This window comes from Eublepharis macularius, chromosome 6, assembly GCF_028583425.1.
Source record: "Eublepharis macularius isolate TG4126 chromosome 6, MPM_Emac_v1.0, whole genome shotgun sequence".
In the NCBI taxonomy this organism is placed as follows: Eukaryota; Metazoa; Chordata; class Lepidosauria; order Squamata; family Eublepharidae; genus Eublepharis; species Eublepharis macularius.
In genome coordinates, this window is record NC_072795.1 from 44,490,071 (window position 1) to 44,513,797 (window position 23,727).

Sequence of the window (23,727 nt, forward strand, 5' to 3'; positions counted from 1 at the left end):
CCACACTGTAGAAAATTTGTCCCATACAGCAACCTGCTGAGTTCTGCCCATAAGGAACAACTGGAACCAATTCAAAACACATTCCCTTAATCACTCCAAACCTCAACAGGATGGCATAGTCCACTGTGTCAAAGGCTGCTAGTAAAAGCATCATAGAGGCATAGACAGAGTAATCTAATAGGGCCACCAGCGCTGTCTCCATCACAAGCCCAGTGTGAAACTAGAGGAAAGGTGTCTATGGCAGATGATAGATGCAGAGGAGTTAGCCGTGTTAGTCTGTGGTAGCAAAATCAAAAAGAGTCCAGTAGCACCTTTAAGACTAGCCAATTTTATTGTAGCATAAGCTTTCGAGAATCAAGTTCTCTTCGTCAGATGCATGATACAGAGACTGGTCAAATACAGAAGAGGAGGGAGAGAAGGGGAGGAGAGAGAAGAGGTGCTGGTGGCCCTATTAGATTACTCTGTCTACGCCTCTATGATGCTTTTACTAGCAGTCTTTGACACAGTGGACTATGCCATCCTGTTGAGGTTTGGAGTGATTAAGGGAATGTGTTTTGAATTGGTTCCAGTTGTTCCTTATGGGCAGAACTCAGCAGGTTGCTGTATGGGACAAATTTTCTACAGTGTGGGACCTGACTTGTGAGGTTCCACAAAGTTCCCTAATTGCCTCTTCTCTCTCCTCCCCTTCTCTCCCTCCTCTTCTGTATTTGACCAGTCTCTGTATAATGCATCTGACGAAGAGAACTTGATTCTCGAAAGCTTATGCTACAATAAAATTGGTTAGTCTTAAAGGTGCTACTGGACTCTTTTTGATATGGCAGATGATTTATCCAGGAAGTTGCTCTGCAACTGTATTTTCTATAATTTTGCCAGGAAGGACAAATTGGAGTCTAGGTGATAGCTGACCAACCTGGTTAGCTTAGCTTAGCAACCTGGTTTTTTGAAAAGGTGTCCTGGGTTAGTGATTGACTCAGGACACATTAGAGACTCATCAAAGTATCCAGGACAGCCAAGGTGCTGACCTACAAGTGGTAGCCTTCACAGGTCCCAGGACCCTGGCCGCATCTATCCTCTCCTTTATTAACCTCTTTGTTTATGTCAAAATAATTTATGAGGACATGTATGGCACCGCTTTCTGCTTAGCTGGAATTATGTAGCAAGGGATGTGGTTTGTTTATGACATCAGCCTGGGCACAATGACAGAAGCACTGTATGTACAAATGCAGTCTATCTCATTGTGTTCATCAAAGGGATCCATGCACAATTCTTCTTTCTTTAGGATGAAGGCTGTCTGGCAATGTACAGTTTACTGACATGCTGAAAGGAAGGTCATGCAGGATCACTGTGTGTACACTTCCCCACCCCCGCCATTTGCACATGTGGAACAATACCACCCAGGCTGATCTGTATGTGGGATCTTGTTCCTTGCCCAGAGTATTATTTTTCTCTGCTGCAGTGAATGAATTAAACTAACTTTCCCCCCATCATTTGTTTTAGGCTTGTAAATATTACAGTTCTCAATGGCATACTGTGGACTATAAATACGAACACTACTCAGGAGATTTTAGGCATTTACCACGGTAAGAAATTCTGGGGCTTTTTTCTGACTTATTTCATACAATTGTGTGTGTGTGTGTGTGTGTGTGTGTGTGTGTGTGTGTGTGTGTGTGTGTGAGAGAGAGAGAGAGAGAGAGAAAGAGAGAGAGAGAGAGAGAAGCTCAATCTGATAACTTGTTAATGTATACACACAGCATTCTCATCTGTTTACAGGTTACCTATTTCACTGGTGGCATGTTCTGTGCATGGTTCTAGACTGTGGGAGTGTGGCTTATCTGGCATTGAATTAAAAGAGGGGAAGCTGGCATGTGAGCTCTGAGATCATAGTGCTAATATGACCTTCATGTAGAAGGAACAAGGATGTAAAATTAAAAAATAAACAAGTGGCCTGTGGATTGCCTACTCAAATTTTGCAGCAATTTTAGAGAGCATGATATCAAGTATAAAATAATATTATGTAACTCTCAGATCATTCCCTTTCTTCCTCTCAAAACTGTCAAAATGTAACCCATTAAAATTATTATACCTTTATAACCAGTGATTACAATAAGACACAAGAGATGTAAAGCAATTGGAATGAATTCTGGAGAAAAGACAGGCTTAACAATAAGGTATTAAACAAATTGAATCCATTCTTGTGGTGTTGATAACATAGTTGTTTTCTGTCAAGAAAGCATGTATTAGTTCTAGCAGTGAATAGATGCTGTATAGAAGTTAGCTAAGACCTTTCTAGCTAATTTGATGCTTGCAAGAAATGGAAAAATGTGCAATTTTCCACAGATAGAAATACTGTCACTGCTATGACATATGCAGGAGTGATGAATGTGTGTGTGTTTATCTTGATATGAATAAAAATGTGATGAATATATACATCCTCTTTCAAGTTGTGTTGCATGGGGGGGCAGGTTTCATTTCTGTAAATGACATTTTTGTATAATGCCAAATATGTTTAATGTTGAAATGAGTCAAAGTAATTTTCAGTTGTTTGATTGGTGGTTGTTTTAGTTATTTAGTTATAGTATGACTATTAATATGCATTATACAACTTCTTAAATGGTGCAATGGGAATTAATGTATTTTTAAAAGAAAGAACAATTCAGAACATGGAAAATAAGTAGTCTCTTTTCTCTATATAAATATGACATGAGAATGGGGCAATCAGCAACAATTACCATGATTATGACGGCTGGAAAAAGTGTTGTCCTTGCCACAGGAATTGCTGCAGGCTGTATCTGCAATCTGGTTCACATTTCATTTAGGACTGGCACATACTGAAGTCAGGACTGCCTGAATGAAGGATATAGCATGTAAATGCAACAACAAACTCTAGAATACTTGTATGCCAAACCTTAGCCAGTGGAATCCAAAGGTATTCAGCTGAAAGTTGCATGTTTAATTCTTCCCAACTGTAAGATCAGTCCCTCTTGAGGTTCACAGGTGTTCTGTCTCATATTCCATCTATAATTTACTCTCAGTGCTAAAGCATCAGCTGTAGCATTAGAATGTAATCAGGTAGTAAAATATATTACTTTTGTGTTGCGTTGAGGAAATTGTTTTTTTCAAAAACTAGCACACCAGGACAATTGATGACCTGAAAACAAAACCTTGTTGACCTTGTAACTGGAAGCCAACTTTGGTCTATAGACAACGTTGTGCACAAAACCACAACCAGCTAAAAAGGGAAGGGTGGATTGAAAGATGCACACTTGGAAGGGGTCTGCTCTGTCTTTCTTTAAATATTCTAGGAGCAGATTTGATGTTTAGTCTGTCCTTACTATGTCCAAACTTTCACGATAGTTTCTGCAACATAACATGGGCCAAAGAGAGTGAAACAACCCATGGAGTCATAGTGTAAAACAGAAGGTCTAGTGCCTTTATATACACAACTACCTAGGTAATGCCCTCTTCTATGTCATTTTCTCACCTCCACCCCAGGAACAATCTTAAGACCCTAGTGACCTTTCTATTCAACAGTAACTGAGTACAGCACAGTATTTATTTTTATTTATTTATGATATTTATGCTATTATATTTATTTATTTATTTATTTATTTATGTTATTATATATCTCACTGAGACTCGAAGCAAATTACACAGTATAAGTCAATTCAATAAATGGCTGGCACATTCAATAAACAATATAATAGGACATGGATTGCAGAAATTTGAAAACAGCAGAAATCCAATACAGAGCTAAATGATGCAAAAACTACCCAGTAGGAGCATTCTTTCAGTGCATAGTGGTATAGTCTACAGTCACTATATCTTTACCAAAGCATCTCTCTGAATCATTTCCTTACAGTACAGCCCTCTTACCTGAAGAACACAGGGAAATAAGTGGTCCCATAAATATGAGGGCCCAAGACCATGAGGGTTTGTATGTGATAATCTAAACCTTGAGTTGAGCCTGGTTGTTGAAGGGTGGCCAATGAAGTGACTGCAGAATGGGAGTAAAATGCATGTTCCACCTAGCTCCCGATAATAATCATACTGCAGAATTCTGCTCCAGCTGGGATCTCCAAGTTGACTTTGAGGAAAGACCTATATAAGTGCCTTATATAGTCTAGTCTTGATGTTACCATTGTACAGATCCAGGTGGCTAGATGGACTTTGTCAAAGTAGGGAGTAGAGATGGGCACGAACCACAAAAAAATCAAACCATGCGGTTCGTGGTTCGTGAGTTTCCAAGAACCAGGAACCACGAACTCCCATGAACTGGGGCAAGTCCCTGAACCGGTTCGTGGGGTTTAAATGCCCCTTTCTGGCTGCTTATCAGCAGGGAAAGGGGCATTTTTTCATTTAAACAGCCTTTTCCTGCAGCTTGCAAGTGGCAGGTCCCTTTAAACCATCAGCTGGCAGGCCGCAGGAGGGGGAATCCCCCCACCGCCTGCCAGCTGATAGTTTAAAGGGACCTGCCGCTTGCAAGCATCAAGGCCCTTTAAATGGCCCAAACCCCAGCCCCAGCCCCACACTTACCTTGTCCAGCCGCCCTGCAAGCCTGCGGTGTCCTCCCCCTCCTCCCATGAGGGGTGGGAAGGCTGTTTTTGGCCTCCTCCATTGCCCTGCGGGCCCAAGCAGCAGCAGAAGAGGCCAAAAATGGCCTTCCCGCCCCTTGCAGGAGAAGGGGGAGGATGCCACAGGCCCATAGGGCAACTGGGCAAGGTAAGTGTGGGGCTGGGGCTGGGGCTGGGTAGGTGGGGATGGGGGTGAGGGCTGGAGTTTGGGCCATTTAAAGGTCCCTGCCACTTGCAAGCGGCAGGTCCCTTTAAACTATCAGCTGGCAGGCAGTGAGGGGGGATCCCCCCCGCCGCTTGCCAGCTGATAGTTTAAAGGGACCTGCTGCTTGCAAGCGGCAGGAAAAGTTTATACGGCCATTTCCCTGGGGAAATGGCTATTTAAACTGCTCCTTTAATATGACCCATATGAACCAGTAGACCAGTTCATGGAAGTTTGTGGAAACGAGCTTCCACGAACCACTGGTTCGCGAACCACGAACCGGCCCAGTTCATGCAATTTTGGGGGGTCGTAATTTGATTTGTGCCCATCTCTAGTAGGTAACCATTTTCTGGGCTAGATTGAGTTTGGGAAAGGCCTTTTTTTGTTTTTCAGCTCCATTAAGTTGCTTGTTTACCAGCAAAGCTGGATCCAGTATAACCTCTAGGCTCTTAACCGAGTCTGCAAGGATCAGCTGAACCCCAGTGAAAGTGCAGAGCACAATGTCATTCATTATTTCTGCCTTCCCAAACAGCATCACTTCTTTATGTATGTAACAATGTGTACCCATCCCAAAGATCACTTCTCATATATAGTATTAGTAATGTGGAGCTTTTAGAAATGATTATTCGTTATGGGGATGGATTAACTAGTGAGAATTTATTAAGCTACTTTCCACATTGTCATCATTATCCCCCTCCCCTTTTTCAGTACAAATCAGAACCTGACCTTGGATTTCTGTGCTTCAAATTATATGAAATAGAACGGGATAGTCATGTTACATGGAATCCTTGAACTACTGTACCAGGAAGACTCAGTTATTTTCTTCCCCCACGACTCATCAAATTAGCCTGTTTCAAGTTGTATAGATTGGTAGCCAGCTGCATTTTTCAATATATGGGGAACTTCTACTTTTCTGAAAATATTTCTATGAAGAAGTATGTGTCATTTAGAAACTAAATGCCTGGCTTAGACTCCAGGGGCCAAATTAATCCAGCTTGGTCTCCTCTTGTAAATTGAGAAGGAACTGTTTAGTTCCCAATGTGTGTCCCATGTGAATATTTATACTAATATTTACACTAATAGGTACAATAGTTTGCTTGCAGCTTAGTTTCAATGTTTATAATCCTTAAGAGTGATAGGCTTGTAGTTTCATACTTTGGTTAAAGCAACAATGTTTTCCCACAGATTTCCCTTTGCCACACAGGTGTCCTGATGTTAATTCACCACAACAGACCAAGGATCCTCCTTTGCAACAGACCCAGGGTCCTCCTTAGAGCCAAAACTCCCTTTCTAGACACTGGGCAGGAATTATTCTTCTTCATAAGTCATAACCCTGTTCACCTGTCTAAATGGGAGTCTCCACTTACTACCCACTCACTCTGCCAACAATACCCCCCACCCCAAATTCCCAAATTCTATCTTGGCTGTGTAATTGAGTTTCAGTTTGAGCTGGTTTTTATACGTGTACTAATCACTGAAAGTCCTCCTTAAGACAATGTTGTCACAGTTAGGACAAATGTTCTCTTTTCCCTCACTTCTGAGGGGTACCAGTCTGACCCTCCTTGTCAGACTCCACATTCTCAACTCAACTCAAAATCCCAACTGAGCTGAAAAGTCCTGTCAGCACTAACTGTCATTCTGACTATCAGAGAGGGGCGGGGGGAGCAGCCTGTTAATCAATCTCTTTTCTAGGCAGCTATTAACTCATTCCCTTACACTCTCTGAGTGCTGCGCTATGGAAACCTTACATTAAAGTGAATTCCATCACAGTCATGAAGTCAACCCTCCAAAATTGCTATTTTCTCCAGTGGAACTGATCACTGTCATCTAGAGATCAGCTGCAGTTCCAGAAGATCTCCCAGCCTCATCTGGAGTTCAGCAACCCTAGGCATGAGCACAGGACAGGAGAGGGGAATAAGCAAAAATTGCCTGACTTTTTTGAGCATGAATCTTTTCTGTCAGAGCCAATCTTTGTTGTATTTGTAATATTTGCTTTATTTACTCATATACAAAAGACTGCAGATGGAGGTAAAAAGTGATGGTTACAGGGAAGTGTGGTGTTGTAGACAACTCTGTTCCTTTAATCTGGGCCAGTGTTTTTGACTGCCCTAGACCATTCCAGAACATAGTGTGGGCAGGAACAGAGTGAAAGGAAGATGATGTAACTGCAGCTCTGCACAGAGAAAGAACCTGATTTATTAAACTAGGCTGCTGCTCAAAACTATGCTGCATCCTTATTCTGTCGCCTAGCATTAAGAAGGACATAACAGGCAGCAGACCTGCTACCCCTCATTAGAACCCCAGAGAAAGAAAACCTGCCCCCAAGTGTTTCAGCCAACTCACAGCTTGCTCTATCTGCTGTTTTAGCCTGGATGGGCACAGGCCCAACAGCAACCACCAGGCAACTTGCTACCAGGTTACTTGGGGACTTGCCTGTGCCCAGCTGCTTGCTAATGTTCAAAAGCAGCCACCTATTGAAAGCCAGTGTAGTAGTTAGAGTTTCAGACTTGGATCTGGTAGACCCAGGTTTGAATCCCCACTCTGCTATGAAAGCTGACTGGGCGACTTTGGGCCAGTCACACATTCTCAGCCTAACACACCTCACAGGTTTGCTATGATAATAAAATGGAAGGCAGGAGAATAATGTAAGCTACTTTGAGTCCCCATTGTGGCAAAAAGTGCGTTATAAATGAAGTAAATTAATAAGTACAAATGAAGATAGGGTGGGCAGATAAATGGTATGTCGGTTGGTGGATGGGAATGAGAAAAGGAAGCAGGGAAAGGTGGGGATATGAGGGCTGCCAGGAGGAGGGAAAGAGGGTATAGGGGAAGTGGGTATAGGGGAAAGTGAGGTGCCCACTGCAAATCCTTGCAGATTCCCTACCATGCAACAGAGCCAGGACTCAACCAGAACTGAGCAACTTGGTTGCAGTCCTCTCAGAGAGAGGCTTCCAGAGGGAAGTATAGAAAGCTGAAGACAGATTAGCAGATAAAGGTAGCTTTCTCATGTATGGGAAGGCAAGTAGGAAAAGACCGCTGGGTGACTTGCTACAACATGATTTGCATGACTTACCCAGGCCCAATTGCTTTCTACTATTCAACAGTAGTCACCCCACAAAAGCCATTGTGGTATAGGGGTTAGAGTTTCAGACAAGGATCTGGAGACCCCAGTTCAAATCCCACTCTGCTGTGGAAATTCACAAGGTGATCTTGGGCCAGTCACATACTATCAGCCTAATTTACCTCATTGGGTAATTATGAAGATAAAATGGATGACAGGAGAATGATGTATGCTGCTTTGGATCCTTGCAGGTTCCATACTACACAACTGGATCTGGCCTAGCAGCCAGCACCACACAACTAAATCCAGCCCAATGGCTGGAAACAGGGCTTTTTTCTGGGGAAAGAGGTGGGGGAACTCTCACCAGGGGCAACTCCTGGGAGGAGCTGGTGCATCTCTGAATAAATGCACGCACAATGACATCACTTCAGGGAAGTGATGTCATCACACAGGCTGTGGTCACCCCTGGAGCACTCCTGTGCTCCTTGGGTGGGGGTCCAATTCGCCCCGGATCAGGCCTAAATTGGCCTGCAAAAGGCTGCTCTGCCACGGGGAGCACTCCCCTGCCCGACAGTGACTGGATCTGTGCCATTTTTGGCTTAAATTGGGCCAAAACGGACCCAAAATGGTCTGTATCAGAGGCTGTTGCCGCATGGGAGAGCACTACCCCGCCTGGCAGCGGCCCAGTCCTGGCCATTTTGTACCGATCCTGGCTGTTTCAGGCCTGATTGTGGCCATTTGGGGCCTGAATTGGGCCCCAAATGGTCAAAAGGGGCCCCAAACAGCCAGGATCAGGCCTCTGCCAGGCGGGGGAGTGTTCCCCCACCCGGCAGAGACTGGATCCTGGCCATTTCGGGCCTCAATTGGGCCCAAAATGGCCAAAGGGGGCCCAAAATGACCAGGATCTGGCCACTGTCGGGGGGGAGTGTTCCCCTGTCAGGCAGAGGCCTGATCCTGGCCATTTTGGGCCTGAAACGGCCAAAATGGTGCTGAAAGAACCTGGAACGGGCTGCTGCCAGGCAGGGGAACCCTCCCCCGACTAGCAATGGCCTGATCCTGGCCATTTTGGCCCTGATCCTGGCCTTTTGGGGCTCCAAATGGGCAAAGTGGCCCTGAAACAGTGCAAATCAGGGCTGAAACGGCCGAGAACGGGCCTCTGTTGCAGCAGCCCGATCCGGACTGTTTCAGCCCCAATTCAGGCTGTTTGGGGCCATAAATGGGCCCAAAATGGCACCAAAATGGCCTGGATCAGGGCCAAACCAGCCTGGAAAGGGCTGCTGCTGGCCGGGGGAACCCTCCCCTGCCCAGCAGTGGCCCAAATGGCCTGAGCAGCCCAAATGGCCCCAAACAGGCCATTTTTAAAATACCCACGTGGCACCAGTCACATGGGTATTTTAAAGAGGTGCCAAAACATCATTCTGAGGCGTTCTGGCTCAAAAAAAGCCATGACTGGAACTGCATAACTGGGCCATAGTTTTTCAGGCTGCAAGGATGAGGGAAGAAGGTAGCTTGGTTGCTGGGTGGGAAGGAGAAAAGGAAGTAAGAAAATGGGAGAAGGTACGAGAGTTTTCAGGGAGTACAAAGAGGAAATAATGGGGGAGGGAAACGGAAATGAACCTGGAAGTCCTTGTGGGTCCCCCACTTGTCACATTCTAAAAGTAATAATCATATCCTAATCATCCATTAAAGCCAATAAGATTAGAAGGATATAACTCTGCTTGCACTGTAAAGGTATGATGACAGTTCTTTTGAGAGTATCACAGTGTTAGATGACCAAATATTACTTTTGAAGGGAAGGACTGCAATTTATTCATGTTTCCTGCATGTACACAAATACAATACAATGATATTTCTTGTTTGCTCATAAAAAGAAATCCTCAACTCTAAGGTTACATTTTTTATTTTTTTAGCTGTTATGTAATATGGCAAGCAGTGGTATCCAATATATTTCAAGATATTTGTAAGAATAAATGTAAACGCTGTCATTGTCTCGATTAACAAATATATTAAAAAGAATAGTTCATGATAATGATGAAAATTAAACTCCTTTTCTCTTTAGACATGAGCACAGACCAGAGAAACTGCCTTCACATTCCTTTGAAATTGATCATGAGGATGTTGATAAGGATGAAGTAAGCATATTCCGCTTTCTTTCAGTGCTTGAGTTAGCATTTTCTCTTGCAGTATATTTCTAATCTTAATGGAAACTGAGTGGAAACAAACCTCATTTGTCACGATGTGCACAGCAGAAGAAAGGTTTGCATTTTAAAAGGCATGAGGATGATTTAACAGAAACCCTGATGTTCATATTGTGCATCTTGGTTTAAACTCACATAATGCAAGGAAAGGGCAATATTGACAATGCTGTTTCATACAGGACACAACATCCCACTCGTCTTCAAAAGGAGGTGGTGGAGGAGGAGGGACCGGGGTTTTCAAGTCTGGCTGGCTTTACAAAGGGAATTTTAACAGCACAGTAAACAACAGTATTACAGTTCGGGTAAGGAAAAGGATTGTTTCTTCTTTATTTTAGCTCTTTTATAACCATTCTTCTACACCCTCTGACTAATCACTGCATTTCAGTTTTCCATTTTCATTTAATTGCTTATGGTCTCAAACAGAATCAATGGAAGTGCATTAAGTGATATTAGAGTGGAGGCTACCATTGTCTACTGAAAAGGGATACTTTTTTGGTATCAGTGGTGTTCCATTTAAAATTCTTCCTATGAATAATAATTTTAACAAACCTATTAAAAGCAACAATTTGCAGTTCAGCTAATCTCATATTTTTGTTGTTGTTCTTTTCACGTAGTCATTCAAAAAGCGCTACTTCCAGCTGACACAATTGTCAGACAACTCATACATAATGAACTTCTACAAAGATGAAAAGATATCAAAGGAACCCAAAGGCTGCATCTTTTTGGATTCTTGTACTGGAGTTGTGCAGGTAAGCACAACTTTGCTGATATGCTACTTTTGTGTTATTTAAAAATGCACATTCCACAATTATCCCCTGTTGGGCTTTTGAAGTTGCTAATAAACATTACCCATCACCACAGTATGAACAAAATTGTAACTATAAAACAACAGATTCGAAAACCAACAAATCAGACAAAGCATGCAGTGCAATAAAAGCCATGTCTGCCATCCCTCCACAGATCCAAGTGACCTAAAAAGGAAGCTTAAGGTTCAAACAGATGCAACATGAAAAATCCATCATTAGGATCTCCCACAGTATTTTTAAATTAATAAGAAACCCCCACAAAGCTACTTTGAAGGCCAAGGAAGTTGTACTCAGTCATTCCTCCCATGGCATTTTTCTTATGGGAATTCCCCACCCCCACCCCACTCCCCCAAAGCTATTGTTAGCTCTAGAGGTGGAGGGGAGATGCTGGGGAAATGTCGTGGGAGGAAAGGATGCCTCTTCCCTTATCTTCCCTTTTCTAGTTCCTCTTCCCTTATTTTCAGAGCAGCCGTGTGGGATTGCTAAAAAGTCTCAGGAAATATTAATTGTATTTATCCTTACTGTTCTAAAAACTGGCCTACAGTCAACTAGGTTGATCTCTCTAAGAAGGGCACTCCAAGGGCAGGTGACCACATAAGGAAAGGTCCTACATCTCTTCCATTCCTCCTCCAGAACTCTTAGTGAAAAGGTTTAAAAGTGGAAACAGAGAACTGCAGGAAATATTTTATTGCCAAACTGATTCCTGGTACATTTTGAACATGGCCTTTCTCCAGATTTAATTACGACTGAACACTATAATAGGTGTAGGAAATAATCACAAAATTACAGGATACATGACAAAGAAATATGTAATGGTCTACAAGTAATTATTAGCCAAAGAAAATGTGTTTTAAGATGTGTTCAAAACACTAATGTGTTCATTAAAAAATCAAATTGGTTGATAACCAAATGACCAGCATTATAAATAATAATACAAAGCAATACATTTGCTAATAAGTGACACAACTTTTTGTTGAAAGGGCAAAGTAAAAGTTGACTAAGAGTTACAGCAGTTGTTTTCTTATGATCGTTTGGGCGATATGTCCTTGCCAGACTGGAAGTGGCTCCAGGCAGAGTGAATCATCCAGATCTAGTGGTTGTGGCCCAAAGCACTTGTGGCGGCTCCTTTGTACACAAGGAGTTCCTCTGAAGTGAGAGAATGTGAACAGGAGCCACATTAAGTGCATGAAGCATTCCCCAGCACTGAAGAGAGCGGGGCAGTCTTTCTCATGTGGGACTTCGTACGCTCATTAACTTGGAACTCAGCTTTAATTTTTGAACAGCGTTGAAAGATACATGTATGCATGTGTGTTTATATATATATATAGAGAGAGAGAGAGAGAGAGGCACTCAACTGTGTAAGTGTGGTTACCCAACCGTACTTCCTGGTTAATATTCAAGTTTTACAGCTGTACTATTTTTATCTTTACTGAACAGAGGAAGCGTGCTTAAAATGTGAATACTTTCTAGTCCACCATAATTCCTCTAACTTGCTCTAACAACATCTATGTCAGTTGAGCTATTCCTTTATAGCTTAAAGCCATAGACAGTCAAAGCCCTTCGTGATCTTGGTCCCTCATATCTACAGGAGCGTCTCTCTCCCTTATGCTCCACCATGGCAGCTTTGCTCATCTGCGCAGGGGCCTCCAGCAGGTTCCACCCTGCAAATGGGCACAATCGACGACTGCACATACGTGCATCTTCTCTGTTGGGAGAACCTCTTAGGGAATGGCCTACCTGATGAGGTTAGGAGGAGTCTGACTTGCCTGGCTTTCCACAAATTGTGCAAAACTGAATTATTCAGGAGGAGTTTTTTACATAGGTAGGAGGGGTGTACTGTAAGGAATGGTTCAAAGAGATGCATTGGTAAAGAGGTTTTCTGGCATGATGGAGAAGCCACGGGGCACACTGAAGACAAGCTCAGTAGAAATGGCTCATTTGGAGATGATTTCTACTGAGCTCAGCTTCAGCACACCAAGCAACAACTCTATCACACTGGAAAATGACAATTTTCTGGGGCAGTGTGGGAGAGAGGTACCCGTTGACCCACTGCACCCCCAGCAACCTTGTTTTGGTCCCTGGGGGCCCTGTCAACCGTGTTATACACTCTCAAGCTAACCTACCTCATAGGACTATTCTGAGAATAAGATGGAGGAGAGGAAAATGACATAAACTGTTTTGGGTCCCCGTTGGGAACAAAGGCAGGGTATAAATGATGCTGTCCATAGAGGGAGCATTTAAAAATATTGTCTTCTTGTTCACAAGCCTGAAATATAATATGTTCCTGGTGACATTGTCAGAGGAAGAGGTGGGTTGAATCAGATAATAGTTTTTCCTGGGTGTTGCAGTTGCTGATTCTGGCCTAATGAGAAGGTCAGGTGCTGCTCTTGGACAATCTTTAACTTCTGGATAGTCAGCTCAGTAAAGAGGAATTACAGGTTATTGTTTATGGTGCATGCAACTAGGCAGCTCTGCAATCCTCCCAATTTGCTGTTGACTGTCAGCACTTTTGCAGGGCGAGGTTAGTAAAGACTGCTTGATCTGTTTTCTCCTGTTTAAGTAAAAGAAGAAGTAGGCTCCATGTTAATACAATATACAAAAAGCTGAAGTAGAGTAAGTATAAGCAATCCCAAATAATTGGGTGGTTTTGAGAGACTAATAGTTCCAGTAGACACCAAGCACAATCTAAGCCAAGGTTGAAGTATCTGTCCCAGCCTATATGATGTGGTATTCCTGACATTCTTTCTCTATGTTATAATGCCGAAATTTAATTAAATGTGGGAGATGGCTGTGCTTTAAGTCAAAAGACCAATTTTCTTGTGGTAGTGGCAATAAAGAAACAAATGGAGGGAAAATGTATTTTATCTATTAGCTTGGCCACAGAAGGAAATGTTTGGCTATAGATTTGAAAAACAGCTTTGGCATTAAGTCTTGTATGGATGGCTGCCAAAACTTTGAAGAGCATCTTGTAAGTAGATATTGAATTCTTGCTGTTTTGTGCATTTGAAGACTCTGGAAGTGAAAATGCTTTCTGCAGAAAAAGAAGCCTGATACCATTCTGTTATCAAATGTGAATGACTTTGCAAAGGGAACTGCTCAGAGATCACCCAAATTAATGGTATTTGTTCATTGTTTTCACAAAGGTTGCTAGGATGTGCCTTCGCCATTTTTATTTGTGTACGATAGCAATCCTTAAGCAGGTCTTCTCAGAAACCTATTCAGATTTATTTAGTAGGGCATGCTCCCAGCAAAGTGTTCTTAGGAGTGCACTGTAAATTATTAGGTTCAGATCATCAAATGGTGAGAAGTTCAAGGGACAGAGCTGTTTGGGTTGGTTCTCTTTGGAGGAGAGAGCACTAGAGACTTACGGTGGTTTTTATATTGTTTGTTTCAGGACTTTTTTTCAGGGGGAATGCGGGGGAACGGAGTTCCAGAACCTCTTGAAAATGGTCACATGGCTGGTGGCCCCACTCCTGATCTCCAGACAGAGGGGAGTTCAGATTGCCCTCCGTGCCACTGAGCGGCACAGAGGGCAATCTAAACTCCCCTCTGTCTGGAGATCAGGGGGGCAGGGCCACCAGCCATGTGACCATTTTCTCTGAGGGCAACCCACTGAGTTCCACCACCTCTTTTCCCAGAAAAAAAACCCTGGTTTGTTTTATGTACAAATATCCAAGCAGAGCACAGGTAGATAAATGGGGTCACTCCTACAGGACAACAGATCTGTTACCTCGCATGAGATCCCAAAGAAAGGGGTCTTGCACTCTCATCCTCAGCCTTCTCCCTCTGAGGCGGAGGACATCTTGGGTGTTTCCCACCATCCAATCGGGGAGGCAGGAAGTTAAACTTTCTTCCACTTCCTTTGGTGTGTGGGACCACCCTCTCTCCTCAGTTCTTTTCCTGCCTCAGGGGAGAGCAGTGCTCTTTAGGATAGCTTAGCTACCCTGTTCAATCTGTTCTTTCTGTGCGTTTTCTTCACAGTGTCTTTTTGTCTGTAACCCCTTCTGTCTACCCTCTCCTGTGTTATTTCTCTCTCTTGTCCTTGTCTGTTTAAAAAAAAAAAAAAGAGTGAGAGAGAAAGAGAGGGAAAGGCTTCTTCGGGAGCCCGAAGAAGAATGGAGGGACAAGCTCGGGAGTCATCCGACTCAGAAGACTCCTTCCTCGAAAGGGCTGAGGGCTGTTCCCCGGAGGCCGTCCTTCCGACGGCGGGAATATGCCCGGCCGGATCCGACTCGCCTCAGAGGCTTGTTCGGCCCCCCCCGGCAGAAGAGTGCCTGAGGAGAAACAGCCCGCCAAAAAACGGCCCCGTCTGTCGCAGACGGTGCCGGAAGCAGCTGCACGACAACACCAAGACGCAGGAGCGAGCGCAGCTGCTAGGAGCCCTGTTTCGGCGGGAAGAGCCGCAGCGGCTGCTTTCCCGCCAAACCGCACCGCCGCGGTTGCCAACCTCCCGACTGGAGAGACGCGGCCTTCTTCATCGTTCCAGATGCAGGGCTCCGATTCTGGCACTCTGGAGGGACATGTAAGTGATTCTCCTCCTAATCTTCCCCCGGATTTTCTGGCAGCAATCAGATGGTCCCTAAGGAAAGAGCTCTGGTCCATCTGCCAAACCGGGACCCCGGGGCCCTCCCCTGCCATTCCAGCCGCAGTCCCAGGCACCTCTCAGGGACCGGTTGATCGACCCACAGCCTGGCCAACCAAGGCGGCCAAAAAGCTGCAGGGTAAAACACCTAGATGGGCTGAGGGGGATTCCTCCATAGGCGAGGACTCTGAGGAGGGGGATTTTCTCTCAGAGGAGGAACAGGAGCTAGACTCCACATCCTCCGATCAGTCTATTAGGCTGTTCCAAATGGAGGATTACAGCTATTTACTGTCCAAAACGCTATCAGCACTGGACCTGAACGAGTCTGAGAAAAGGGAGGAGGAGGAGACTGCCCCACGGGGGGCCAAGTCAAGACCAAAGGGGAACAAGGAATTTTTTCCTAGGGCTGACAACAACCCCAGAGTATTCCCTTTTCCCGATTTCTTTGAAAGACAGCTTAAGGCAGAATGGTCACTACCAGCAGCCACCAAGCAGGTCCCCAATATCATGAAAAAGCTGTATGCCTTGCCTAATTTTGCTGATGAGCTCTTGCAGGTACCGGTTATAGATGCACCAGTGGCAGCACTCCAGTCTCAAGGTCTCCTCTCTGAGGATGGACAAGGCATGATTAAAGACGGTCTCGACAAAAAAGGTGAGGCAATTCTTAAGCGTGCGCACGAAGCCATGGCTACATCCATAAAGGCCTCTGCTATAGCCTCTGTGGTCTCTCGGGCGGCCGTAGTGTGGACCAGAAGGTTGATCCAGTTACTACCTCAGAACAACAGCAGACTGCTGGAAGGAGCCAACAGAATACTTAAGGCCTGCACATTTATGGCGGATGCTACATTGGATTCCCTATCTATGACCTCCAGGGCATTGGCGTCTTCTTCAGCCATACGACGCATGTTATGGCTTCGGGTTTGGCAAGCTGACCTCCAAGCCAAACTGATCCTGATGTCCTACCCTTTCCAGGGCGGCAAGCTCTTCGGGGATCAACTAGAAAAAATCCTGGTTGAAACTAAGGACAAAAAGAAGGCGCTGCCAAAATCCCTCAAAAGACCAGAGAGAAGGTCCTTCGGGTATCAATCCTTTAGATCTCATCACACATTGCCGAGAAGCCGACAGGATCCAAAGCGCAACTGGACGCTTCCCCGATCACAACCTCGCAGGGGTCCTTTTCACCCAAAATTCAACAAACAACAACACCGTGGTGGCAGGCAGGACTCCGAGGACAAAGGGCAGAGGCCCTGACTCGCAAGACGCTCCGGTGGGGGGACGGCTGCTCAGGTTCCAGCAAACCTGGGTAGAGTCCAAGGCGGATGCCTGGGCATTAGAGATTGTCTCCAAAGGTTATGCAATAGAATTTTCTACCTTTCCTCCGGAGCGATTCCTCACCTCACCACTCAAGAAAGATCCTCACAAGAGGAGCATCACAATTCAGGCCATGCAACATCTGCTACAGATAGGAGCCGTCGAGCCTGTCCCCGAAGAGGAAAAGGGGCAAGGAGTCTACTCAATCTTCTTCACGGTTCCCAAAAGAAATGGCGACTGGAGGTCCATTCTGGATCTCAAGTACGTGAACAAGTTCATCAAGTTGAGAAGATTCCGCATGGAAACTCTTCGGTCCATTGTGGAAGCACTTCAACAAGACGAATTTCTAACATCAATAGACCTGACGGAGGCTTACCTTCACGTACCGATTGCCCCAGCTCATCGGAGATTCCTAAGATTCTGTATACGGGACACTCACCTGCAGTTCAGGGCGATGCCCTTTGGGCTGGCAACGGCCCCCAGGGTATTTACCAAGCTGTTGGTAACACCTATAGTCTGGCTCCGGGAGAGGGGCTACCAGCTGCATCCGTACTTGGACGACATTCTGATAAGATCTCCCTCTCGAGAAGCCTCCGTCAGGGACACAACGTTCACCATTCAGGTTCTGGAGAGGCACGACATTCTAATCAACAGGACCAAATGCTCTCTTCAGCCGTCACAACGACTGGAGCACCTGGGACTTATACTCGACACCAAGGAGGGCTCCCTGTTCCTCCCGAAGGAGAAGCGGACAAAACTCATCCGTTTAGCTTCAGATGTAATCAGGCAACCATCATCATCGCTCACGGACCTATCCAAATTAATGGGGCTACTGGTAGCCCATTCAGAAGCCATCTACTGGGGCCGGTATCATCTCCGGCCTCTGCAATCAGCACTTCGACCTTTTCAGTTACAAATAGCTCACAAATCCACCCTCAAAATACAGCTCCCTCTGCCAGTCAGGGAGAGCATGCGATGGTGGACCATAGAGAACAACCTACGCCAGGGCAAGAGTTTCCTATCTCCCTGACTTGTCCAGATCTTCACGGACGCGAGTCTGCTAGGTTGGGGAGCGACGCTGGAGGGACAGCCAGCGCAGGGGGAATGGTCCGACGCGGAACGGAAACTCCCAATCAACGTATTGGAGATGAGGGCGATCCTTCTAGCCTTGAAGCACTTCAGAAACCGGATAGACCACAGCCATGTCATGATACGAACGGACAATATTTCTGCGAAGGCGTATATCAACAAACAAGGAGGAACCAAGTCCTCACGCCTACAACGAGAAGCCAACAAGATCATCGGCTGGGCAGAACTCAACCTACAATCACTCCAGGCAGAGCACATCAGGGGAGTCCTCAACGTCCAGGCAGACTGGCTGAGCCGAGAAGCTCTCCATCCAGGGGAATGGGCCCTGAAGAGAGAGGTCTTTCTACTGGTATCAGAACACTTCAGCCAACCGAAGGTGGATCTGTTCAACCAATTACCAAGGTTCCTGTCCCGGTACTATCATCCTCGAGCAGAGGGGACGGACGCACTCCACTCTCAGTGGCCAACGGGTCTCCTGTACGCCTTTCCACCGCTACCAATGATTCCGAAGGTCCTGAGAAAGTTGAGGGAGCAGCGAGCGACAATAATATTGATCGCACCATGGTGGCCAAGAAGGCCATGGTTTGCCACTCTACATCATATGTCCATAGCACCTCCCCTCAAACTCCCAATTCATCCGGACTTGCTCCAGCAGGGACCCATTTGGCACCCCAAGCCGGCGTGGTGGTCTCTGACCGGCTGGAAATTGAGCGGAGACACTTCCTGCTAGCAGGCTACCCTGCAGAAATAATAACTACTCTAATGGCATCCAGAAAGAGTTCTACGATTAGAATTTATAACTCGACATGGAAAGCCTTCACTCGCTGGTGTCGACGTAAGAAATTGGACCCTACTCAGCCTTCCAAAACTACTGTGTTGGGTTTTCTACAGGAAGGGCTGGATAGAGGACTACGTCCTGCTACATTGAAGAAACAGGTCGCTGCCATAGGTACAGTACTACCGGCGCTAGACGGGATCCCGCTGGCTTCACATCCGCACGTTCAAAGGTTTCTTAGAGGGGCTACTCTGCTGAACCCGCCAACAGTGCATAGGTTCCTGACTTGGCACCTGAACGTTGTGTTGTCCGCTCTCACGAGACCTCCATTTGAGCCCATTAGAGACATTACGTTGCGATGGCTGAAGCTGAAGACCATCTTCCTCGTGGCCATTACTTCGGCGCGCCGTATCTCAGAAATGGGCGCCTTATCAATCCGACCGGAACTGTGTATTTTTCATAAGGACAAGGTGGTCCTACGAACGGATCCTGCCTTAGTACCCAAGGCATACTCGAGATTCCATAGATCCCAGGAGATTAATCTTCCATCCTTCTGTCCGAATCCCACACATTCGAAGGAGAGTGAATGGCATAACCTTGATGTGAGATGGGCCCTCAAGGCGTACATAATCAGGACTGAGTCGTTACGTCAATCCGACTCTCTTTTTGTTAACATCTCGCATCCTAAGATGGGCCACCGCATGTCGTCTGCCGCTATTGCCTACAGTATAAAGTCATGCATTCAGGAGGCGTATAAAGCCATGAAGATGGAAGTGCCGTCGGGGATTACGGCACATTCGGCAAGAAGCGCAGCTACTAACGCAGCTCTAAGAAAAAATGCTTCATTAGAGGACATATGCAAGGCCGCGACGTGGTCTTCGTCTTCTACCTTTATCAAGCACTACCACCTGCACACGTATGCTTCGGCTGATGCAGCCTTCGGACGTAGAGTACTTCAACACGTAGTAGAGGACGAAGGATCCATCCCACCCAGGACATAGGGAACTGCTTTGGGAGCACCCAAGATGTCCTCCGCCTCAGAGGGAGAATGGCCCCTTGGATACTCACCGAGAAGGGTCCTTCTCCTCTGAGGAAAGGAGGACATCTTGCCCTCCCAGGATCCTCGCAAGTTCTGTGTCAGTACAGTGTGTTGTACTCTATATGTTCTTCTACAGTTCAGTTGTGTTTACACTGTTGTGTTCTTCTGGTTCGACTAGTTGTCGACTGTTTGTGGTTGTTAGTTGATGTGTTCTTCTGCTGACTGTGTTCTCCTCTCCATCTTGAGAGAGACAGTTTTTATTCCGACAGTTTAGGAATAGAGTGAGGGAATACTGCTGAGGGGAATCACCCGAACTGAGGAGAGAGGGTGGTCCCACACACCAAAGGAAGAGGAAGAAAGTTTAACTTCCTGCCTCCCCGATTGGATGGTGGGAAACACCCAAGATGTCCTCCTTTCCTCAGAGGAGAAGGACCCTTCTCGGTGAGTATCCAAGGGGCCGATCTCATAGCAGTCAGCTTTTATTTATTTATTTACATTATTTGTTGCCAGCCTTTCTCACTGAGACTCAATTTGGATTGCATGGTGCAAGTCAATATAATCAGTGGCTGGGACATTCAATAAACAATCTTTCTGCTTCTTTTTTTGTCTCTCATTTCTCTCTCTTCTAAACTCAAAATTGCTATTTCTCCACACACAGAGACCTGCCCCCTCCTTTACATGGGCCTTCAAGGGGCCAGGCCTTTTCATTCTTTTTTTTCCCCAGATAAAAAGTTTATTGAAAAGAAAAAGAGAGTAACAATTCATAGAAAAATAAACAGAATATATAACAGCACATTAGAGCTGCAGAATATTACTCCTCTCTAGGCCTTTTCCTTCTTGATGCCCTTGCTATGCATTCTTTCCCCTAAAATTCCTATCAAGCCAGCTCTATTTTTTCTTAGCAGAGGATGGCAAAAATCAGGTGCATGAAAGAGTGGTTTTTAACAGAAAAGGAAATGGTCTGTTGTACTGATCTATTAATTGCCATTTTGCATATTGCTACATTTAAACTATTATTTTAATGTTAGATTTATAATTATGGGTCACCGCCATCATTTTTAGCTTTGTTGGTATATTGTAAGCTGCCCTGATGTTTTTGTGGATGTTCAAACAACACAGCCCTGACTGCAAAGGGTGCTGTACAGTCTCTTAAGTTGTCCTGGAAAGAAAAACATCCAGCCTCTGGATGAGAAGACTGTGCACAGTACCAGGGCTAGCCCCCAAATACTAAACACAGAGAAGTTCCCTGCCCCAACTGAGCAAGAATAGCTGTACGTAAGTAAGCTGTTCCCCTGATCATATGACTATGCTGGTAGACAAAGGCAGGGCTGCTGAGAGGTCATATAGGGTTAGGGGAAGAGCTTATCCAGAGTACTGGTTGAGCTCCTGCTCAGTGACTCCAAGGAGTTTCCACAAGTTTGGCTCCTTGGAACAAGCTCAGTAAGCGCATAGCCAGAAATGAGAAACTTGTCCAAGTTCAGCCTTTGGGTCTGGCTTGGGCACTGCACAGTCCCTTCTCTTGTGATGCTCTTTTGGGCTTGGGGATTGAACCGGGGACTTTCTCACTTGAGGCTGGAAGTTCTGTGGGTTTCCCTGTAAGGTTTGTACAGGAGCTGCACTTTTTTTTTCTTCAGCCAGAACTACAAAGCTTTAGGAATCACTTGGGGATTTCTTGACCCCCTTGAAAACCTTGTATATTTTTGGTGTGTGTAATGTCTTTCAAAAAGCAGATTGGGATACCCCATTTTCTTTTAAAGGAATCACCATTCTGCTCATGTAAGAGGGATTTTCATGAATCTTCCCTGGGTTTATATTGAAAAAATGAAAATGAAACTGTCAAGGCTGCTTCTGGCTAATGTGCAAAATATTCAGAAAAGAAATGCAAAGTAGATGTTCTGAGATGTTGTATAGCTTTCTGTTCATGAGACTGTGTGGGTGATGGTCAGTTTTCCTTTCTCAAGGAATATTACTGAATCATGTTAGTGGAAGGAATGAATAGGACACAACTGCTACCTTCCATTTGCATCGGCTGAAAAGATGACCCATGTGTTTAAGCAGCTGTCTTGCACAAAGCAGTTGGTGCTCTGGTGCATTCTACCTGTTACTCTGGAAGCGACTACCAGAAAATAACTGAGAGAGAATGGAGGCAGGTCAGGCAGCAAACGTGAATTGTGATCTGCATATCCACATTCATGGGTCCTTCTTAATTCCCTCCCCCCACCCATAATCAGGGGAATATGTGCCACAAGCAATAAGGAAATTCTCTTACATACGCTGAACATTTGCTTTCATATAAAACAGGAAGTAGCCTCTGTATGTGCAGATGACTCATATGGTGCATAAAGTGATGAACAGATAGGATAAAGTCTAAATAAAGTCATACAACAAATACAGTCAGTCTTTAAATTAACTTTGTAATTCTCTACTTAGATGCATGTAAATGCTATTGATATTAATGGCATTTAGACATATATAACTATGATGGGTTATACCCTAGGAAGGTAATCCTTAGAGCACTTCAGATGGAATAACAGTGCCATCCTAAACAAAGTTACATGCTTCTAAACCCATTGACATCAGTGGGTTCAGAAGTGTGCAACTCTCCTAAGAATGGCCCTGTTTTCATTGCCAGCCACTTCTTTTGGTGATCATATATATTGTCATGTTCTAGGATGTTTAACTTCTTTTCATTATTTGTTTATATTCTAAAACTTTTTTCTACCAAACCTCAAAGTGATTCACAGTCTAAATACATTTTTAACAACTTTAAAATTTTAAAAAACTTCAAAAAGTAAAAAAGGTACAAAAACCCTCATTGGTGCCACCACTGTTGTAAATACATTGAAAATATGGCTCTGTTCTGCCCTGATTCAGATAGAGACATGTGCTTAGCTTTCCAATATTAGATCATTTAATTCCTAGCAAGAGGTACACCTCAACAATGTTTTAGATATGTTGCTGGTCTAGTACACAAGTGATGTTATTAGAGAATCTGTGCTTCCATTTTAATCTTCTATTAAAGCATAACTATTACATTGACTGAATCAACCAAAAATTATACTATCCATTATTGTTACATACAGAATCAAAGGACAGCAATTACATGAGTTTATAAAAGTATCTTACCCCAAAGAAAAGCAGGTCACAAGCAAGAAGCCCCTTCTGAGAAGAAGCTCCCAATCAAATCGGCTTCCCATATTTATGGGTTTTAAAATCAACTCTTAACAATAGTTAGCTGTCCCACTTGGTAACCCAGAAATAAGGTTCAGTATCAGCAACACCATTTTCTTCCCCATTTTTTTCTCTCATTGCTCAGTCAGGCAAGTTTCAGCAGTGAAAGAGAGGATGGAGCATTCCCACTGCAGGCAGGCAACTAGCAACTCTACTCCACTGTGACTTGCTTAGGGAGATAAAGTTTGTTTGTTTGTTTATTTACTACTTTTGACATTTATTCAGCCCTCCCCGTACAGGCAGGCTCAGGGCAGATTACATCAAGTAAAAAACGTTTATATAAAACTTACTCCTTAAAACAATTTAAAAGCAATAACAGCACAGCAATACAAGTTTTAAAAAGTACAAAATAGCATCAATCAGCTAAATGGAGGCGACTTAAAATTGCTGCTTAAAAACTGGTTGGTGGATGCCTCTAGTAGGAAGGGATCCGGTCTTCCCTTCTCTTCCTCTATTTAGGCCATTGGAGGCCTGGCCTAGCCTCAACCATACGCCTGGCGGAACATCTCTGTCTTACAGGCCCGGCGGAAGGATAGTAAGTCCTGCTGGGCCCTGGTCTCATTAGACAGAGAGTTCCACCAGGGTCGAATCCACATTCAGCCATTACCCGCATGTTTATCGGATATCTTCCGTTTGCCTCCATTCCGCAATTTTTCCCTCTTCGTTCACATTCCTGCTTCCAATCCATCTTTCTCGCGCGTCCCTCTGGTCACATGGCCGCTCGAAAACCGCTTTTTTGGGCGGGACCTTTTTTTTCCCGCCCATTTTTTAAAAATTTTTTGAGCGCACTTTTCCGTTATTTCGATCTTGCCTTATAAAGAAACATCGTTGAAGATAATGATGCCTCTCGTTCCCCCACTGA

General features: G+C 44.7%; 1 protein-coding gene across 1 annotated transcript in view; it reads left to right on the forward strand.

Annotated features, from left to right (window-relative positions):
• Positions 1 to 23,727, forward strand: part of DOCK10 (dedicator of cytokinesis 10) — a 173,196-nt gene that overhangs the window by 30,942 nt on the left and 118,527 nt on the right. Inside the window, exons 4-7 of the mRNA XM_054982520.1 lie at positions 1,498 to 1,580; positions 9,894 to 9,966; positions 10,212 to 10,334; positions 10,647 to 10,781. Coding sequence (XP_054838495.1) covers positions 1,498 to 1,580; positions 9,894 to 9,966; positions 10,212 to 10,334; positions 10,647 to 10,781 — 414 coding nt within the window. The remainder of the gene's footprint in view (positions 1 to 1,497; positions 1,581 to 9,893; positions 9,967 to 10,211; positions 10,335 to 10,646; positions 10,782 to 23,727) is intronic.